Raw genomic sequence first — 18,582 nt, 5'->3', positions numbered from 1 at the left:
AATTCACTCTGTGACATAACTTAAATGTCTTCTCTGTGCTGTCTGGTTTTGGTTTTAACCTTGGGTTTAAAAGGAACCCAAAATCTTTAATTGTAAAAGAGCACATCATCTGCAAAATATTATAAGACATTTATCTTTATGCACAAATGCCATCTGGCACTGTAGCTCCACTTATGCGCCATTAAATGCACAGACCACACTCATTTTGCCCCTGACTACTAACAGTCTCCCTTAGAAACCCAGGGTATTCCAGACAGTGCTGAAAGAGGCGTGAGAAGCACAAAAGCTCAAGCCAGGCAGAGAAGTCCTCTGCCCTCCTCAAGGGTCTGCTCAGGATTCCTTCACGTGGCAGCTGCGGCCAACGGGAGCCACGGCTGCAGGCTTAGCACGGATTCAGCTTTGCCAGGGAGCTGGGAGAGCTTGGAGCAGGCAGCCCGAGAGCTGGGTGAGCATGTTGCTCTCCCCATCTCCCACCACTTTGGTGGTGTTGGGTTTGGCAAGTGTGAAGGCTTTTGGAAGGGAAAGCCATGGCAGCTGACTGCAGAGAGTTGGCTGCGTGGGGTCATGTTCCTCTATCTTTCAGTTGCGTGTTTGGTTGCGTCTTTCCTGCCTGCCATGCTTTTTCAGTGTTTGAAGGCCAGAACTGAGGCTGTTTGGGTGCCTGAGTAGCAGCAGTATGAGCTGGTTTGGGTTCTGGTCCTGGGTGGACCAAAGCTACCAGGCAGGTGCTGACTGGTGCAGCTCTAACATGAATATGGCTTTGTAATGTGGTGACCATCGTACTCTGCTGCTTGTGGAATCTTCACAGCAGGAGAAAATTGACTAATATATGAGATAGACTATTTTGAGAATAAGAATTTTGTGCAAGCTCTCTATGTAAGTGCTCCAGTCCTGTGGCTAAGAGCCTCTGTAAGTCATTCCAGCTGAAGATTTGCCCTAGTAACTGTTCTTGCCAGACAAGAGCTCATTCATAGTCAAAGGAAGCTTCTTCAGCGTTGGGTAGATGCCAAGTTAAACTTCCACTAAGATTTCTTAAATTTGCAGCCACAATTGATTACTTTTCTCGTTATTTGATCTTGATATAGAGGCATATGGATTGAGCTATGCTTATATCATCCCGCAAAGATTTTTTTCTTTAGGAACATCCATCACAGTTGCATGCAAACTGTTGTGCTCTGGCACTCAGAGCTGATATTAGCTGGGGGTTTCAAAGTGTCTACATGTGGCAGTTGGTACGGATCCTCCTGAAGAGCTCGCAGTGTTCCAAGCTAACCAAAAAAGCAGAAGCGGTTTGTTAGATGTGCGGAAGAATGCGCACAAACTGCTCTGGAGAGTGTGGGACATGGCTCTGCACAAACCTAATTGTTGGACAGGGTTTTACAAGTTGAATCCAAAGTATTCACCAGTTACTAAATTCATACATGCAATAAGAACTTGGGGACACACCCTTTTCCCACCCTTTGATTTCCAGGAAGTTTAATGTTAAAACTTACAAGGGAGGAAGAAGTTCTTAGATGTGAAAAGTGCCAAAGTAAATTGCCATTCAGTTAAAATGCCAAAGTAAATTGTCATTCAGTTTCAATTATTTCTGATGTAACACTTTATTCAGCAACTGCTTTTATTGTTTTCTACTTGGTGGTTTTAAATCAGTGGTCTGCAGATTCCTGGGGTTCTTGGACAGCTTAGGGTGCCTGAAAGTTATCTAAGAAAAGCAGGTTTGCTGTTAGTGTGTTTGAGTTTTTTGTCCGGGGTCTGCTCCATCCTGGGAAAGTATTTTGGGCATGCTTGAGACTCAAAGATTGAAAATAACTGTTGAAGTGAAAATGCTCTGAGAGCTATTTCCCTAGAGAGAAGCTTCTAATGAAACCTCTTGTTTCTGTTTTTGGTTATCATTTCCAATTTGTGAGACCTTGTCAATCTTTGTTAAGTCTGAGTTGACTGGGGGTGGGGTGGAGAGAGTGAGATCTGCCACTCTTTCTCCTGTCCTTCTCCCACCTCTCCAAGCAGGTAGTTTGCCCTCTCCTCGTTTTGATGTGTACTTCAGGTGACCTGCCTATCCGTAGTGTCAGAACAGATAATTGTGTTCAGCTGCTCAACATACTTATGTAAAGAGCAGGATATGGTTGTTAACCTTTTTTCTATACAAGGTTGAATTCCATGAGTTGTTTTCTTCTGTTTTTTTTAAAGTATTTAGAGAGAGGGATAGGTTTATCTTGTTTTCTTGAAAACAGAGATAAATACTACTGCACTTAATTTCACCAGTCTGTAGCTTTATTTCTGGGCAGTTTACATTAACGAGGTTTACAAATAGCTCTCTACTTCTCTGAAGTGTTTGAAGGTAGAGGCCAAATCAATGTGCAATATGCAGAAGGCAGAAAGTTAAACACTGTCAGTGGTTTGTTATTGCTGTCTCCAAGTCTCCTGTTCAAAGCTGTCCCTTTCAAAGGTCTCCTGAGCTACAGCAGGACAGAGGTCATTGCACGCCAGGGATTAGGGATGGGGACTGGCACCCGGTCACCCATCAGCTGTGTGTGAGACCTGTGAAGAGCTGTAGGGCTTTGCTGTTGTCTCCTCTTCACTGTGGAAACTTTACTGCATGGGCACTCGGCTGGCAAATTCCTTCTTTGGTGTCCGGGGCAGTTGAAGGCAGAGGCATAGGGCATGCGTGGGCAGACCGAGAGACATTTGAGTCTTCCATTGAGTGCAGGAGTCTGGAAAGGTTTCTGTGTGTATCTAGGTAACTTTGGATCGGAAGGTTTGCGAACAGGTTGTACAAAGGCACTGTTATCTTACTGGTGGAAAATTACAAGTGTTTGAAGTAGCCTGCAATCAGTTTGCATCAGCCTGTTCAGGGTATTGTGCTGTTCTGGTGGTTTAGTAACACGGTAACTTCTGGTGCTGATGCAAAAAGACAAACAATCCTCAAAGATCAGCCTGCAACAATTCAGTATTTTTGTTCAGGCTTTGTTACCCACTAGAACATCAGTCTTGGAAATGGCTGTGCTAAAGGCTTCCTGAATCTTGTTTAATAAAATCACGTAGCGAGGGCATCATGATTATAAATCACACTTGGAAATTGGCCTGCAGAGGACTTGCTAGGTCATGTGGTGTCATATGCCACCACTGTTCCCGGCTTCTTTTTAATTTCCGAAAAGAAGGCATATAGCAGCAGCTGGAGATGGAATTCATTTAGCTGCTTCAAGAAAGCCACTGCTAGTGAAAAACAGCAGCTCATCAGTCTTGGGTTGTAGAGAGGAGAAAGGGATCCAAGTGACTGGAGATGGTGTACTGAAAAGCAACAGAGTCAAATGATTTGGCAGCGTGCGAAGAGGTAAGGACGTGGTAGAGAAAGGAGCAGGAGGAGCTGAAATGAAGAGCAGGAGTAAACAATGTAATTTAACTTATTCAAAAGGGACAGAATGCTTATTAAAGCTCTGAGAGAAGATAAATTAGTGTTTTGCTGCTATTGCTTTTTCAGATAGAGTTGTCATACAGTAATACTGCAGCAGCGAAGGCTGCAGGCTCGTGAATTCGTAGAGGGGAATGGAAAGTGGGATATGTGATTACATGGTTGGAAGTTGGAGTCGATGAGGCAAAATGTGCAGCCCTGATTCAGGGAAGCATCTTTACACACGTGTGCTGGTCCTTGGAAGCTGCATCACATGCTGAAGTTCAAAATGCCTACTCTGCTGCTATGAAGACATACCCCACGCTGAGAGCTTTTACCTTAGTTGGAAGGTGTTGTCAAAGCCCTGTTCTGGCTTATGAAACCCTTGTCTGAAATAGTCCCAGAGCCTTCACCTGGAAATGCACTTTTGCTGCTGCTCCTGTGGCAGGATGCAGAATGTCAGAAGATTGTTTGAGGCTCTCTGGTTATGAAGTTTCGCCCTAAGGAATACTGGGCTGGGGGAGGGAATCGCAAAATGATTCTTATCTTACCTTACACAGAATCTCTTGCATTACTTACTGTGGCATATTGTTTCCTCCCACAGAGTTCTGCTCAATCGCTTTCAGGAAGAGGCTACTCCGTAAGTCATTTTACAGCTAATTCTTTCACTTCTGTTGATGTTGATTGCAGAGGTTTACGCTACCTATTGCATAGCGGCTGACATGAAAGAAATGCAGAACATAAAAGCCAGGTTAGAGTACAGGACTGTCAGGCACCTGGCAGGGAGCAGCCCTGGCATGTGAGAGCACATTAAGATTCTGAGGGCTTCTTCAGTTTAATTTTATTCTTGCAGGGAGGGTTGTTCGTTGATTTATAGTGAATTTCAGCTGGATAGTCACCTCCTGAGAATTAAAAGACATGAGTGGGGAGAGTTTTCAACACCAGTGGGAGGTGCTTCTCTCCTCTCCTCCCTTCCCGCATACAGGTTTTCATTTGTGCATTAAATACAAGAATCAAAGACAAAATTACTCAGTTTTAAGAAGAATTGTGACCTTCACCAGTGCAAGCAAACAAAAAAGTCAATATTCTCTTAACTTACAAGCTCTCTTGTTTTCATAGGAGGATGTTGCAGGTGTTTTTGTCACGGGGGTGCTATAGGTACCACTGCTGTAGGGCTGGTGTTACAGGGCCAGGACAGATCTGCATGTGTATGCAAATGTAACAGTGATGTTTAATTGACCATTTCTGTTCACATGTCTTTTATTTGTATGTGCAATAATGACATTTCTTTATGTAGAGGTGGTATAATTATTTGTTTATTTTGGGTACCTTCGCTGCTCAGCTGTCCAGAAAGGCAGGCACATAGACCTTATTGTATATACTAGTAAGGAAATAGGAGAGGGTGTGAGTGGCTCAGCAGTGTCAACATGAAAATTTCTGGAATTGCATTGTATCTGACTCTCATAACAGATGTATGGTGTGTAGCTACCCCAGTTGTCCAGCCAGTGCCATGTATACCCTCATAGCTAGTGCAGCTGAAGGCATATGCTGATCTTGCACACAAATCTGAACGAGGATGTCTCAGTCCAGCTAACAGTTCCTGCAAATGTTTATGGACAATAATTGCTGATTTCGTGACCTCTGCCATGATAAAGTTTTGCCTTCTAGGTGTAATGGTCCCAAACTCTTTTTCTTCCCAAGGGCTCCAACTTCTCATTTTTCATAGACCAGAACAAGAGTGGATTTTATGTACTTCAGGAAGTTGATGTGGTGACCTGGTACACTTTTTTTTTTTTTGCTGTTATCACACAAATTATTTCCTTTCAATAATTTATGTTGTGTGTTTAGAGCTCTGTGATGGAACCTGTGAGTTCCTACCTGGTGCTATGCACACAGGGAAAAATTGGTAGGCAGTGCAGAATTTATGGTCTGATTTCATAGCTGTCGTGTGCTGTTATACCTATTATCAGAAATTCATAATACAAGACTAAGTGCATTTTAATCATAAATCCATTACAAAATAGCATATGACTTGAAAAGTCTTACGGTTTTAATGAAATAATGTCAGAAGTTTTTAGACAGTAACGACATGTCTCCTAAGTATCCTCTCATCTAAATCTTTCCAGCCTCCCAGGTGAGTATCATTACTTACTTCATTGAGGGATGAGGAGCGTTTGCTCTAGGACCAGCCGAGCACTGCTTCCCAGACACGTGAATAGTTGGATTCATCTAAGCTTCTAAAGGCAGATGCTGTGGCTTCTATTTGTCTGTAAAATGCCATGCATGCCCGTGGCACCCCATAAATAATAATGAATCATCTTCACAGATTTTATGACTGAGGGCATGGTTTGGGAATTAAACAATTTCCCACTGGCTATAACATGGGTTGCGAAATCTTAATGGAAAAAGGCCAAAGAATTCTTTTTAGAGTGTCAAGGCCAATAAATCATAGGACTGTTTTCCTCCATTGCTGGCTGTTATGAAATTTACTTTTGTCTCTCAGAGAAATGATTTTGAGAAAATCTGGAGCTCCTTTTCTGTGCGTGTGTGGGGACGAGGTTCTTTTATTTAACCAACCCATAACTTCTCAAGGGAGGCAAGAGCTTTCTGTGTGCCAAGATAGTATTTTGAGATCACGAGTAGTGTGAGCGGGGTTGCTTTTCCTTATGGGTTGTCATTTTCCCTATTAAACTGCCTTCTGCCTCACCACGTACCAGCTGTTGAGGCTGACCATTTCCCTTAAGGCTCCGATGCTGCTCTAAATTGATTTAGCATACGGCAGAGACTATCACTTCCAGCACTGCCAGACCTCGCTGGCCCAAACCTGCATTGGAAGCTGATTCTCCCAGGTGGCAGAGAGATGTTCAAGACACCTGGCCCCAGACCAGGGCTTGTCCATAGTATCTTGTAGCTGTTTTCTCTTGAAAGCAGCTGTATATGAAATGCTATTGTCAGTGTTTTGGTTCTGTCCCCGTTTACATCGACTAGGTTGTTTGTCAGACATGGTGAAATCATGATAACGAGTAGTGCTAGCAGGAGGCACGATGGAGACGCCAACCTTGCATTGCGTGCTCCTCCCTGTTGTTTGTGCACAGCCTGTGTTGTGGAACACTGTCACTTTTCGAATGATGATACGTATCGTTGCTCGGTGAACTTCTTGTACTGGGTTTCGTAAGCAGCTGCTTAAAGACCACAAACTATTTTGTGTGTGCTCATTTCTAATTAGCTCATTTTGAATCTGCACGCTTCACCATTCACTTGCTTCAGCTGTCCTTGCAGAGATGTTTGCTTTCAGAAACATTTGTAGAAGAAGCATGTTTTAAGGAAATGTGCATTTGCAAAAAGAGGACCTAAAACCTGTAATAGTAAACTTGTATGAAGAAACTCAGTGCAAAGTTCAGCTCATCCAGATGGGTCAGAGAGAGAAGGCAAGCAAGGCCCAGCTGTGCAGTCAGAGCAGTTTGATGCTGAAAATCTCAGCAAACCTATATAGAATTTCTGGAGCTAGAAAATGAAGTGCAAATGTCTAAATAATAATTCCTGGGTACTGAATATTCCAACAACTTCATTGACTTCAGGCTTCCCCTGGGAGGTTAAGTGCCTGAATAAGGACGGTGCTTGAAGTAACTCCATGGAATTCTGGTCTTGTTGAAGTTACCACATAACCTCTGGCTAACTTCAGCTGCACTTATACTGAAATTGTAGCCTCAAATGTAGTGCTAACAGTGACTTGGCACATAGTTTCACCGTTTATCTGTAGATATCGCAGCTAATTTCTTATAAATCTATTTCCCAAAATAAAGTTTTGAGCTATGTTTGCTTTTACGTGGATAGCAAGACATAGGTATGTCTGTATTGTTTCTGCAAGCTCCTTATCAGTAGCATGTGTTTCATATCCTTATCTTAATAAATGTATACTTCCGCTGTGCTGAGAAATAGAATGCTAGTTTGTTTATGGAGGTTAATATCTTACTCCCTTTATGACTTGATGGTTACATATGAGTGATAAACGACTCTAGCCTTTTGTCACACTTCCTGCACACACAAATGAGATTAGTGATTTTAGTCAGAAAGGTCTGTCTGTCCTCAGAGCAGACAAAACAGATTTTCGTGTTGGTAACAAGATGGGAGGCCTGTCTACCTGAAAATGCACTGATTTGTTTAAAAAAATGTGCAAAGAATTAGAAATCGGCTGTATGTTGAGATTCCTATATGTATCGCTGGTATAGATCCAGCCTGTGGACTACTTCTAAAATTTATTTTTGATACTTAAGTCAATTTAGGACTTATGGTGGTTAGAAAGTAGTTACAATGAACATGAAATCAGTACCTACAGTTTGTTATTAATGGCCAAAAATTGCAATTGTTTATAAGATTGAACACATCCTATAGACAAACCCAAGCTGTAATTGAACTTGACTCAGTTTTGAAGAGAGCATGGAAAAGGCTGGGTCCCGGAATATCTGGTAGCGTAAAAAAATAAACAAAAATCCTCCTCCAATAAATTATGTAGTTTATTTATAGAGCATCTGTGCAGCTGTTCCTCTTCTGAAATGGAAGGGGCTAAAATGTGGAGTGAAAAAAAAGCATAAACATAAAAGCATATGGCAAATGGACAGCTGATGAACCAACCTGTCTGAGTGTACCTTGGAACAAAACAACAGGGGGATGAGATGTCTTTGTTTGGTTTTATTTGTTCTTCGAGGACTTTTTTTTTTTTTAATAAAAACACTCAACATACACTTGGCAACAGCAGCAGCTGATTTTTATTCTGAGCTTCTGTAAAATATCAAAGTCTTTGCAGCCTAGTCAAATCCTTGGCAGCTCATCAAATTCTGTTGATTTTACATCTTCCTTGTTGAGTGCCGGAAACCGGTGTCTCGGATAACTTTAGACTGCAGCTCATGGATAGAACGAAATGTGCAGAACACTATAAGGTTTGAAGAGACGCTTGGGTCATCCAGAATCAACTCAATACTATCTGCAGCCTTCTTCCCTGCTGCTTAGTAACTGAGGATGATCATCTCGTTACTCAGATGGAGCTGGAACCTGAAGTGACACAGGTGAGCGCTGGGTCAGCTTTGAGCACCATGAGCCCTGCTGCATCGTCTGCCTGCACCCAAGTCTGCTCCTTCCTGACTCCTTCTTTCCTATTATAGTCTTGATTTTCGGAACTGCTTTTCCAGTTCCTTCTGCTGATCCTTGTAGCCTTCCAGGACTCCTCTCCTGTGCTGTGCAGTTGGTGGGGGTGTAAAGTGGAGTGGTTGTCCAACACAGCTGCCCATGACCGCCTTACCCACTCAGATCTTTTTAGCTTGTTCCCCCAAAAACACTCTCTGGGACAGCAAGTGCTGAGCTGTAATTCAGCTGAATTTACAGCATGGAGGTAGTGTCCAGCACAGCCAGCTCGTGGGAGGGAGAAAGATGAATGACTGCAAAGTGCTAGGTAATCATCAGCCTGGGAACTGTTGACTCTTCTCAGGTTTATATACCCTCATATACCCTGTAAAGCTCTTTTCATAGCCTGTTTCAGTTTTATGCCAGCTCAATGCAGTTCTATGAAACCTTGAAACAGATGGTCCCTGCTAAGGAGGCTGTTCCCACGCCAGAAATCCTTGGTGCGTACACGGGCAGGTTCACTGTTTCAGTGTAATGGTTACAGAAGCTTGTTGAAGATTATGCCAGCAACATTCCCCTGACCCTGTCTGTGCTTCGAGGATGCTCTTGTGCTCTTAGGCTGGAGACAGAATTGCCAGACTTGGAAAAACACCTTCAACAGCATCTTTTCTGTACAGCTTATAGCTTTCTGTAGAGCTTAAGTCAGTACCGCTTCCTAAAGGGAGCACGGCCTGAGCCCTAAGGTGATGATTATATACCTTGCAGTCTTTTAGATTGCCGTAAAGAAACTGGTGTTCTGTGAAGGATAAATTTCTACATAAAGATCGACAAAATTATTGCTATAAAGCATATAATACTAATGGTTGGAAACTCTTGAGTGTGCTTCAGTTCATGGGTGTGGATGCATGCGTGGTGACCAGAGGAAAGTTGGGTTGTAACTGATGGGGCTTCTCCACCTGCCAATCTGTCAAACAGTGATGAAAAATCTCTCTTGTGTAGGTAGGTAGCATTTGTTAGCTGGGCTGGAAAATTCATTGTATTTTAGGACCTCTGATAAATTAGCATTTTTCCTTGCTGAAAATCAATATTGGAAACAGGGCTCTAGAACTCCTCGAGCTGGAGCCAAATTTACATGATAAAAGTGAATTTAATATGTATTTCCTACAGTAGCGTGCCTGTGGGCCGGCAGTGTGAGCAAGACTTTCTGGAGAAGATTTATGAATAGGGGTAATAATTCCAAAATAATTATCAATCTTGTTTTGCTATGATGCCAAGTATAGAAGAGAGACTATATTGTCCTTTTATTCTGGATAAGTCCCCTTCAGTTGGAGCAATACCATGTCTTCTTTTAAGACAGATACTCCATTAGGAAGAGAAAAAGGAGAAAGGGACTGTAATAAAGGGGTGTTGCCTGTAAGAGCAATGAGAGCATAAAGGATTTTTAAAAAGTAGGAAAGTTATAATATATGATAGATACATAAAGAATTTTGAAAGGAGTTCTGCCCCGGATAGCAGGAATTTTGGAGGGCCAGGAATATAATGGTGGATGTCAAGTGTTTAACTTCCTAAATTGCCTCACTTTACAAGAACTATCACCATGTTTAAATTCACCTGGACAAGCTCAGTTCATAAGAGTTTGTTTGCGCTGAGTGCTGTGTGGGATGGAGCTGGGTTGCTGTAAGGCACCGCAGGAGCTGACCTCTTGGCTCTGGAGTCTGTTCCATAACCCATGAGCTCAAACGCTGTTGAGTAATTAGTATGTACGTTATTCCAGATCCATGGGAGGGTTTTTGAAATGTCCCATGAAAAGCCTAAGCAGAAGTACAAACATAAATAAACTACATACTTCAGCTTTACAAATAGTGAAATCCATGAACTTCCTTACAACACGTTTTCCTTTAGAAGTTCCCTTTTTCTCAAAGTCTGTTTCTTCTTAGATGACCTCTGTTTTTCATTAGGATGGAAAGTCCCATAAATTTTCACTCATCTCCACAGCCGTGAGTGAGCACAAAGGGCCCTCTTTGCCTGAGTTTCAGTCTCCCCGAGCCAATGGCCTTGGCAGAGGAGCTGCCTCCGAGGCTCCTGGAGCAGCTGTGCTGGCAGCCAGGCCCATTGTCCCCACAGCCGGAGCGGGACGGGGTGATGCTGGTTTCCATAAACCCCCCCAGCTGCAGGGGAAGCGCAGCCAGCTGACACCACGACCCTTTGCAAGCCCCTCGAGGGATGGGATATATGACTTCTGTGTGATTTTTGCCTGCATGTTTAATCTCCCCTGCCGTTGCCCTTGGCTCAGGGCGAGGGGGGACAGGTCTCTAATCTGACTAGAAAGATGCTATTGTTATACAGGCACACCCCCTGAAACTCCCAGTGCTCCTTGGCTTTTGGGGTAGGATAGCCTTGCTGTCACTGGCCTTGACGCTAAATGAAGAGTTGTCCTAAATCCATCTTGAGTTCACCAGCCTGGAAAGGATTACATCCTGCTGAAGAGGAAAGGCAAAGGATTTTGAGAATATCTGGTCTTTATTTCTGGACCTTTTTGATTAAGACTGTCCTGAGGCAGTGGTGTCACATATGCTGTAGATTTCTTTGTGTAATAGGGCAAGGTATTTGCTTGTCTGTCTCAGCTGTTGTCACATCATTATTTGCTCTCTTTCCTTACAATCCATTGCCTTGTTTTAACTTACTTTTCTTTCTCTTTGCTAAACCCAACAGAAAAGGTGATTAAAACAGACAGTTGATTAGAATCAGAGCTACTTACCTGATGAGCACAGTGAACAGGGGTTAAGTGTTGTGGCCTCTTGGGGTATTTGCTTTTGATTTTTCTTTAATTCTCTAGTAGTTTTATGCAGCGAGAGCTGGCGGTGCTAGGGTTTTCAGCATAGAGAAGGGGTTAAAATAGCCTGTTTCTGAGGGCTGCCAGAGTGTGCTGGTGTTTGTTGTGCTGGGTGTTGGGGTAGGTTCCTCAGAGGAAATTCATTATGAGGGGAAACAGGGGTTCACGCTCTCTTGTTTTATCTCATATCTCAATATGCCCTTGCAGAAACCCGCACCCAAAACCACGGAGTGTAAGAGGAGCAGCAGAGGAAATAACAGCACCACTAACTCAGAACACTGTTGTAGAAATAAAAGATGAACAACATGTTTTGTTGGCCTTGATAGGAGACGAACAAGAGAGAACAAGGAAAGGGGATCAAGAGCATGAGCTTTGTGGGTGTTATTGGGATTAGAGAATACCATCCATTTTCTTAAAGCATTGTAAGATGTAAAATATCGAATTGTGCAGCTCAGTGGAGTGCCCTGTTGTACTTATGCTCAGGGACTGATTGCTTATCAGTCCCTAAATGGTTTTCCCTCCATTAAAAGGCAACAAAATAAACTAGTCTAGAGAGGGTAAGTTATTTGGGTTGGTGATAAAACTAGTCACCGCATATACAGGGTGTAAGGAAGGTTTCCTGTAGGTTGGTGGTCTTTAGTCAATTATTTAATCACTTGCATTTTCTCCTTATTTCCCTTTTTTTTTTTTTTTTTAAATCTGGGATATGTTATTAAAGGTAGAGAGAGATTTTCAGTTTCTTCGTTGTCCTAACAGAAAACTTTAACTAAACAACACCTGCAATCCTGAGTCAGATCTCGCACCAAAGAAAGCTTTGGTAACGTGCTGAAGGTGTGGTGGCTCTGCTGAGAAAACTGCAAGTGGGGGGTGAAATCTGCTGTAGAGTGAGGTTTCTTTCATTCTCACTTCATGTTTCATCCTGGCTGCAATAGAGCTGGCTGCTAAAATGTGAATATACAGGGGCATGTAGTTGTACCTGCAGTGGAAAGGCAGCACTCCTCTGTTCCCGAGGGGTGAGAGAAGTGGCTTGGTTCTCTAAGAAGGTGGTTCAGGGAGGAGCCAGAGTCTCTGGCCTGCCTTGCTCAAAATGGTTGAGCTTCTGCTGTAAGAGTAAAATCATTGCTAAAGAGGCTGGATTTTTCATCTTGTTTGGCTAGAAGAGGAGCATTCAGATGGAAATCCTGGTCAGCCATGTGAAGTGTTCCTTACGCAGCATCAGTGTCACTTCCCGTTGCCTTAGCATTTCAGCATCGTAGTTCCTTTTGTTCAACTCCAGCCCCAGTCACCATGACTTGCTGGTGATGTTTTATAAAGGTATTCTTTCTCATTTTTATAGCAAATAAATAAATGAAGCTGTAAGAGACTCCTTACGTGGTGCAAAAGGGCCAATTGTAACTCTAGAAAGTCAGGGCAAGGGCAGAAATGCAAATGAATCTGTTGTGCATAACTTGTGCGTGAGATATGAGTCACGCAGGAATGGGAGATCTTTGTGATACCATTTGGCAGCTGGTAAGGCTGAGTATTCTGCTTTTTCCTCAGCTCTTTGTTTTATGAAATGGCTTTAGGGAGGTGCTGGTGCAATTCTGAAATTCAGGCATTGCCGTACCCAAAAGTTGGTCATTATAAGTCTTTTTTTTAAAACTCGATGACCAATGAGACTAATTCATGGAGAAATTTTTAACTTCCAGTTCCGAATAACCAGGATTTCAGCTTAGTTTTCAAGAGACTGTAGCTGTTCTCTCGTTTTTCAGCTCATGACAGGTCAGGAACTCGGAGACACTGAGGTTGAGTAAAACAATTGTTCATCACTCTGAGCTTTGCTTTGTTTTTGTGGGAATTGTCTGCTTCTGTAGCACCTTCGGTTTCATTACTTTTTTTAAAGTTTGGTTTACTAACCTGCTCTTGGAACAGATACAACCACCAAAGCTGCTTTTTAATTAGCCCTGTGGTCCATCCGGTGTGTATGTGCTAACATCTTAACTGTGCGATGTACTTCCAATGAAAGGGAACAGCTTGCCATAGAGCCTTGTAACCTTGAGGTCAGTTTTGAGCTCAAAATTGATTTTGATTATGGTATTAGTACGTGTCTCAAAAAATCCAGCAAGCACTTGTGGTCCTTACATGGTGCTGCTGAGTTAGACACTCAAATGGTATCACAGCTAGATTTAAATGGGATTAAATGCTTTATTTATAGATTCTTTCCAGGTGCGTTACTGTGCTACTGGTTGCGAATATTATGAGTTTTGCAACCAGAATGGTGGAAAATTGTTGTACAATAACATCATTGTGGACACGTCTGCAGTGGTTTCTACAGGAATGTAGCCTGATTCATACCTTAACTGTCTGCATTTCATTTCTGCCCTATATGATGGGTAAGACTTCGTGTGCTTGAACACTTAGACCTAGATCTATAGTATTCTGAGGCATTTTCCTGCTTGATTAATTCACTACATGTGTTCTCCAGAAAGCCTCACAACATTGGCAGTCTATGAGAAACATGTTAGGACTGTGTAGATCCCGGGTGCTTGCAAACCTCGGTTCAGTTTCTAAGACTGGTACTTCAGTATATGTAGACGAAAAGAAGTTTTGAGTTTGATTCAGAGGCTGTGGGATGTGGTTCTTAGTTTTTCCTGGACATGATCATATGAAGTTGGGTGGTTCATGCTGCTCTTGAAACCAGGTAGTCAAAGCAAAACGATTTTTGGACCTATCGTAGCAATTAGAGTGATGTAGATGAAGGATGGTATAGACTGCATAGTGTGTGCTTTTAATTCATACAGCATCATACTCGTACCTATTGGTAATTAATTACCAAAGGGAAGAATTGTTATGTCGAGGTGGGTAAAACATATACCAGTTTGAAACTCTGCTATCAGCTGAGTCATTAGCTGCTTTTTTTCGTCTTCTATCACATACTCTCTACAAACAGCTAGAGCTGTTTGTATCAAAACATAACCGTTGTCTGTGGGGTTTCAGCCTGCCTTCAACTGCAGAATATGGTTTAATATTACTTTTCATCAAAATTGTTCTTGGTTCCACGTATTCTCGGATCATCGCAACACCCATTAGAACTCTGAAAGTGATATCCCATTGCGTCACCTAGTTACAGACACCAAATGGCATCAGTGGGAGAGGTTTCTTACTGACCTCTCTAGGTGAGGGCTAGGCTCTGAGCAGCACCAACATGAGCAGCTGAGAAACTAAGCTTAATGGGATACTTGTAATGACCTAGAGATACAAAATTTGCTCTCAGAATTACTCATTTATAAGACTTTTCTCTATAAACATTCTTCATAGCAAAAAACAAGCAGGTGTTGACACAAGCATGATTGTAAGGCTTGTCATCAAAGTTAGATCAAACCTCCTTTCCCAGTTCGCAGAACATGTTTTCCCCAGTGTATTCATGTTGCTCTTCCAAAGCTGCTTGATAGCAGCTAGGCCAAGTTAGCACACTGATTTCAGAGAAAAAGAGCTTGAAGCATGAAGATCAGGTTTTCCCAGTGAAGATGCCTGAGGCCGTTTGGTACTGTGTAACTGGCAGGTGTCAAATTGTAACAGGTGGAGGGTGGTCACAGCCAACCCCTAACCTTTGTTCCCTCCCACTAAGGACTATCTGTTCTCTGAAGAGCCCTAATTCTGTTCATTTCTAGAGAGCCAGGGAAGAGCAAGGGAGAGAGTAATAAATGGTCCCTTGAAAACAAGAGTCAGTAATACACACCACATGACAACCTAGACAGCCTATTTAACTGCAGCTGGTTTCCTGCTGAAGATTAATTTCTAAGAGATTGTGAGAACACTCGAACAGGAAGCTGCAACTTCACCAGACGGTTTTGGTATCAGTGTGTTATCTGTGGTCATTCCCCTCTACAGCTTGCGGCTAGCTTCTGGTTAGCAGAGAAAGACACTTTGAGCTGAGTTGGCATCAGTTCCCACCTACTTAATCAGTTAAGTTGTGAGCTGTGTGGTTAGCTCTAGTCCCCTGGTTGTCTTGTGGATTGCCAGTGACAGGAAGGTGGAGATGCATTGAGTGGTTCAGACAGAAATAGCTTGGTTATCTGGTCACCCCAGGGACTGATAAAATTATGTGAGCTCTTTTCTGAGAAGACATGAAAAAAGCAGAAACTGTTGTCTCTAACCACCTGAAGAGTTTTCAACGTCAAGGGAAATTTTGCTTATCTTAAAAGCCTCAAAACTGTTAACCCGTCTTCACCGCTGCAGACCACAGCAGTACCTTAGACTCTGGATGTACGGAATGAAGCTAGCAGACCGTCACGTGCAAAGCTGTAAAATCTTATTGAGGAAACGTTACAGATCGGATTTTCCAAAATTACTTCGACACTTCAAGCACAGAGATGAACAGCTTGAAGGATATGAGAGGAACCAGTCTTTTCTGAGGGAGCATGTTGCATATTTTTAGAAAAGTCAGCCTCTTTGAGTCACTTTATCAGGAGTTTGGGCATGCAAAGTGATGACTCATTTTTCAAAGCGTAGCCTGTTTGATGAGCCTGGACTAGTCTGAAGCCAAAATGATGGTGGCTGTGATACGGGCATCAAAGGTTGCAACAGGCAGTCGTATCCTTGGGACCATTTAGGGCATGTAGTTTGTTTCTGTCGTATATTTGCTGAGCAAACCTCAGGATAAGAACAGACAAGCTTCAGAGAGAGACCTTGAGCAAATGAGGTTTTAAATTAGTGCTTTTAAAGAGGCCTTGGGCAGGTTGCCCTGAGCCTCAGTGCCTGAGTTTCTCTAGCCTTAAAAGGCGATAGTGGTACTTATTTTGTTTGTACAGTGAGATGTAAAGATGGGGAGTGCTTTACTGATTATTTACTAAAATATGAAAGGTCATTCTGAACAGAAGGTCCAACTGGTTTTTGTGTCTTGTGCCTCGAGTATAAAGAGCCCTGTGCCCTCTCCTCACACCAGGCCCCTCAGCTTCTCCTGTTCCCCTGCCGTGGTCCCAGATGATGTCCTGTGGATGCTGCCGAGCAAGCTGCTGGGATGCATTACACATATGGGGGATAGGCTCCCATGGCCAGTCCAGAGCCCTCACACCCATCGGGGCCATCATGCTAGCACTGGGGGCTCTAGCACCTTCCTTGCTGCCAACCTTGCAATAAAAGGTGGGCTCCGAGGACGGGCTTCAGCAACACAGCCTCACCCTGTACCTGCCTGTCGTCAAAACATCCTGCTCAATTCGCACAATCTGCTGTGTGTTTTGTAGCGGTAACGATCACCGTAATGAGATCCTGCTTGTCCGTTGTTTTGTGTAGGTTTTGAAATAAAGCCTACGTGTTTGGAAGGACATGTGTCTGTACAGGAGGCATGTAGGATGCTGTTGTCTGCTTACATTGCTTGGCTCAGGCTCTGTCAGTGACAACCATAACAATCAGTGCATTTTTGACTCTAAGCTATTTCCTTTCCTGGTGCAGATTATGTCTGGTATGCATAACGTGTTAATTTAACAAAGCAGTTCTTTTGATACAGCTTTAATTTTTTAACAACAGCTCGGAGGCAATGATGTACAGATTATATAGTGTCAGTTTCCCAATTAAAGTTTTACAGGAAAATACTCTGGTTTTGCTTTAAGCCTGTGTTGAATTCTTCCTTCTGGCACTTGTGCAAATGGAAACTGTGCTATTGCAAAGCATCCATTTGAAACCTTGAAATATTTATTGAGGCTGCATTGAATACTGAAGCAGGAATCTTCCTGTAGGCTTGTTGATGTCTGTCATACGCATATATTTTGCAATTAAATGTCTGGAAGCTTGTGTGTTTGCGTGTGTGGTTGGTTTCTTGTGTTTCATTTTTTACAGGTTTGTTGTTGTTACGCTATTTTTCCTGAGAAATGTATTTAACGCATCCCTTTTAAGAGTTCCTATGAAATCTTATCCAAACCAAGACCACATCTTTGATGTATAGCATAATGAATAATGAGATTCTTGCTAACTGTTGTGCGGAACACTGAGAAGGTGGCTAAACTGCTGCCCTTCCCAGAATGTTAAACTTGAGAAATCATTCCTGCGGCGCAGTGTGCCTGTTTGGAGGATGTGGGATGGAGAACACTTGAAAGGACTAGAAGAAAATATTTCATTCTTAAAATACTATTCACAAAGAGAACGATTTTATATGTATCGTTTTCTCCCTCCCTCTCCCCTTCTTCCCAGCCCTTTGTCTTGGGTAAAATCAGGTCAGTGACTTTTCCTGTTTGTATCACCTGGAAGCAACAGCTGCTCGAAGAAAGCCCGTGACCCAGAGTGTACTGCAAGGGATGTGGTTGTGTGGAGCATAAGCTGTGGCACAAAGGGCGAAGCAACATAGCACTGCCATTAGACAGGACTATGATACAGCAGGTCCAACGGCAACAGAACGTGGCAATGCGAAGCTGCAAAACCAGCTGCCTGATGGCATCTCCCTTGTGCCCTGGTGTGTTGTGTCTTGGTGACAGCTCTCAAGGTAGTAGTTGCTGCTCAGTCTGACCAGAGGCATGGTCCAACTCAGAACGGTCTCACCCACCTGGGAGTTATGTGATGACTCAAAGTATCAGATAACTAATTTAGACTAACCTGCAGGCTGCAGTAGCATTAATCATTGCCCAGGTTTGCAAAGAAGCATGTATGAAGATCTCTGCAGTTGCATCTAAATCTAGCTGTTAGCGGGGAAAGTACAGCTGCTTTTACTGGAGAGTGAGCGTGATCTCTGAACCTGTGACAACCCAGCAGGCTGGGACTGGGGCAAGCAGCTTCTCTGCCTTCAGAGCCTGAAATCTTCTCTGCTGCCAAAGTGCCAAAGAAGCCACCTGGCCCACTTTGAAACCAAATGCTGCCATCTCTTGTTCTTATCATTTTCCTTGTTTTCTTTCTTTTTCTGTTTCCAGCCAATCTCTTTGGATTAGCCCTACTGCTAGATAATTATGACTTTCAAATCTACATCTTTTTCTCAAGCTTGGCTGCATTATTTTTGGGCAGTTATTGTAGACTTATTTTTAAAACATATTGTGTCCTTATTTGCATATTTGCATTTCAGAACAAACAAACAATATTTTTCTCACAGTGCATCATTCCTTGCAGATTTTCCTTAACAAGTAGAACTTTTTCAAACATGCCAGAATCAGCTTCATTATATGAATCCTTTTTATGGATCCCCTCTAGAGGATTGGAAGGGAGGGAATTAAAGGAGCTGTTTCCACAAACACTGTATCTGATGCCATGTGAGAAGGTAGGGCAAGAGTTGATTAATATTTCA

At 42.8% G+C, this 18,582-nt stretch overlaps 1 protein-coding gene across 22 annotated transcripts in view; it reads left to right on the top strand.

Moving 5' to 3' along the window:
• The window catches only part of FBRSL1 (fibrosin like 1), a 537,563-nt gene that overhangs the window by 245,118 nt on the left and 273,863 nt on the right, over positions 1–18,582 (top strand). For 18 of the 22 annotated variants that reach the window (XM_069871045.1, XM_069871062.1, XM_069871056.1 and 15 more), the window contains one exon: positions 3,993–4,028. The exons of the other annotated variants lie outside the window; for them this stretch is intronic. In XM_069871045.1, coding sequence (XP_069727146.1) covers positions 3,993–4,028 — 36 coding nt within the window. The remainder of the gene's footprint in view (positions 1–3,992; positions 4,029–18,582) is intronic. 22 annotated transcript variants of the gene reach the window in all.

This window comes from Phaenicophaeus curvirostris, chromosome 17, assembly GCF_032191515.1.
Source record: "Phaenicophaeus curvirostris isolate KB17595 chromosome 17, BPBGC_Pcur_1.0, whole genome shotgun sequence".
Taxonomy (NCBI): Eukaryota; Metazoa; Chordata; class Aves; order Cuculiformes; family Cuculidae; genus Phaenicophaeus; species Phaenicophaeus curvirostris.
Note: the sequence above shows the minus strand (reverse complement) of the source record. Positions and strands in the feature narration are given on the sequence as shown.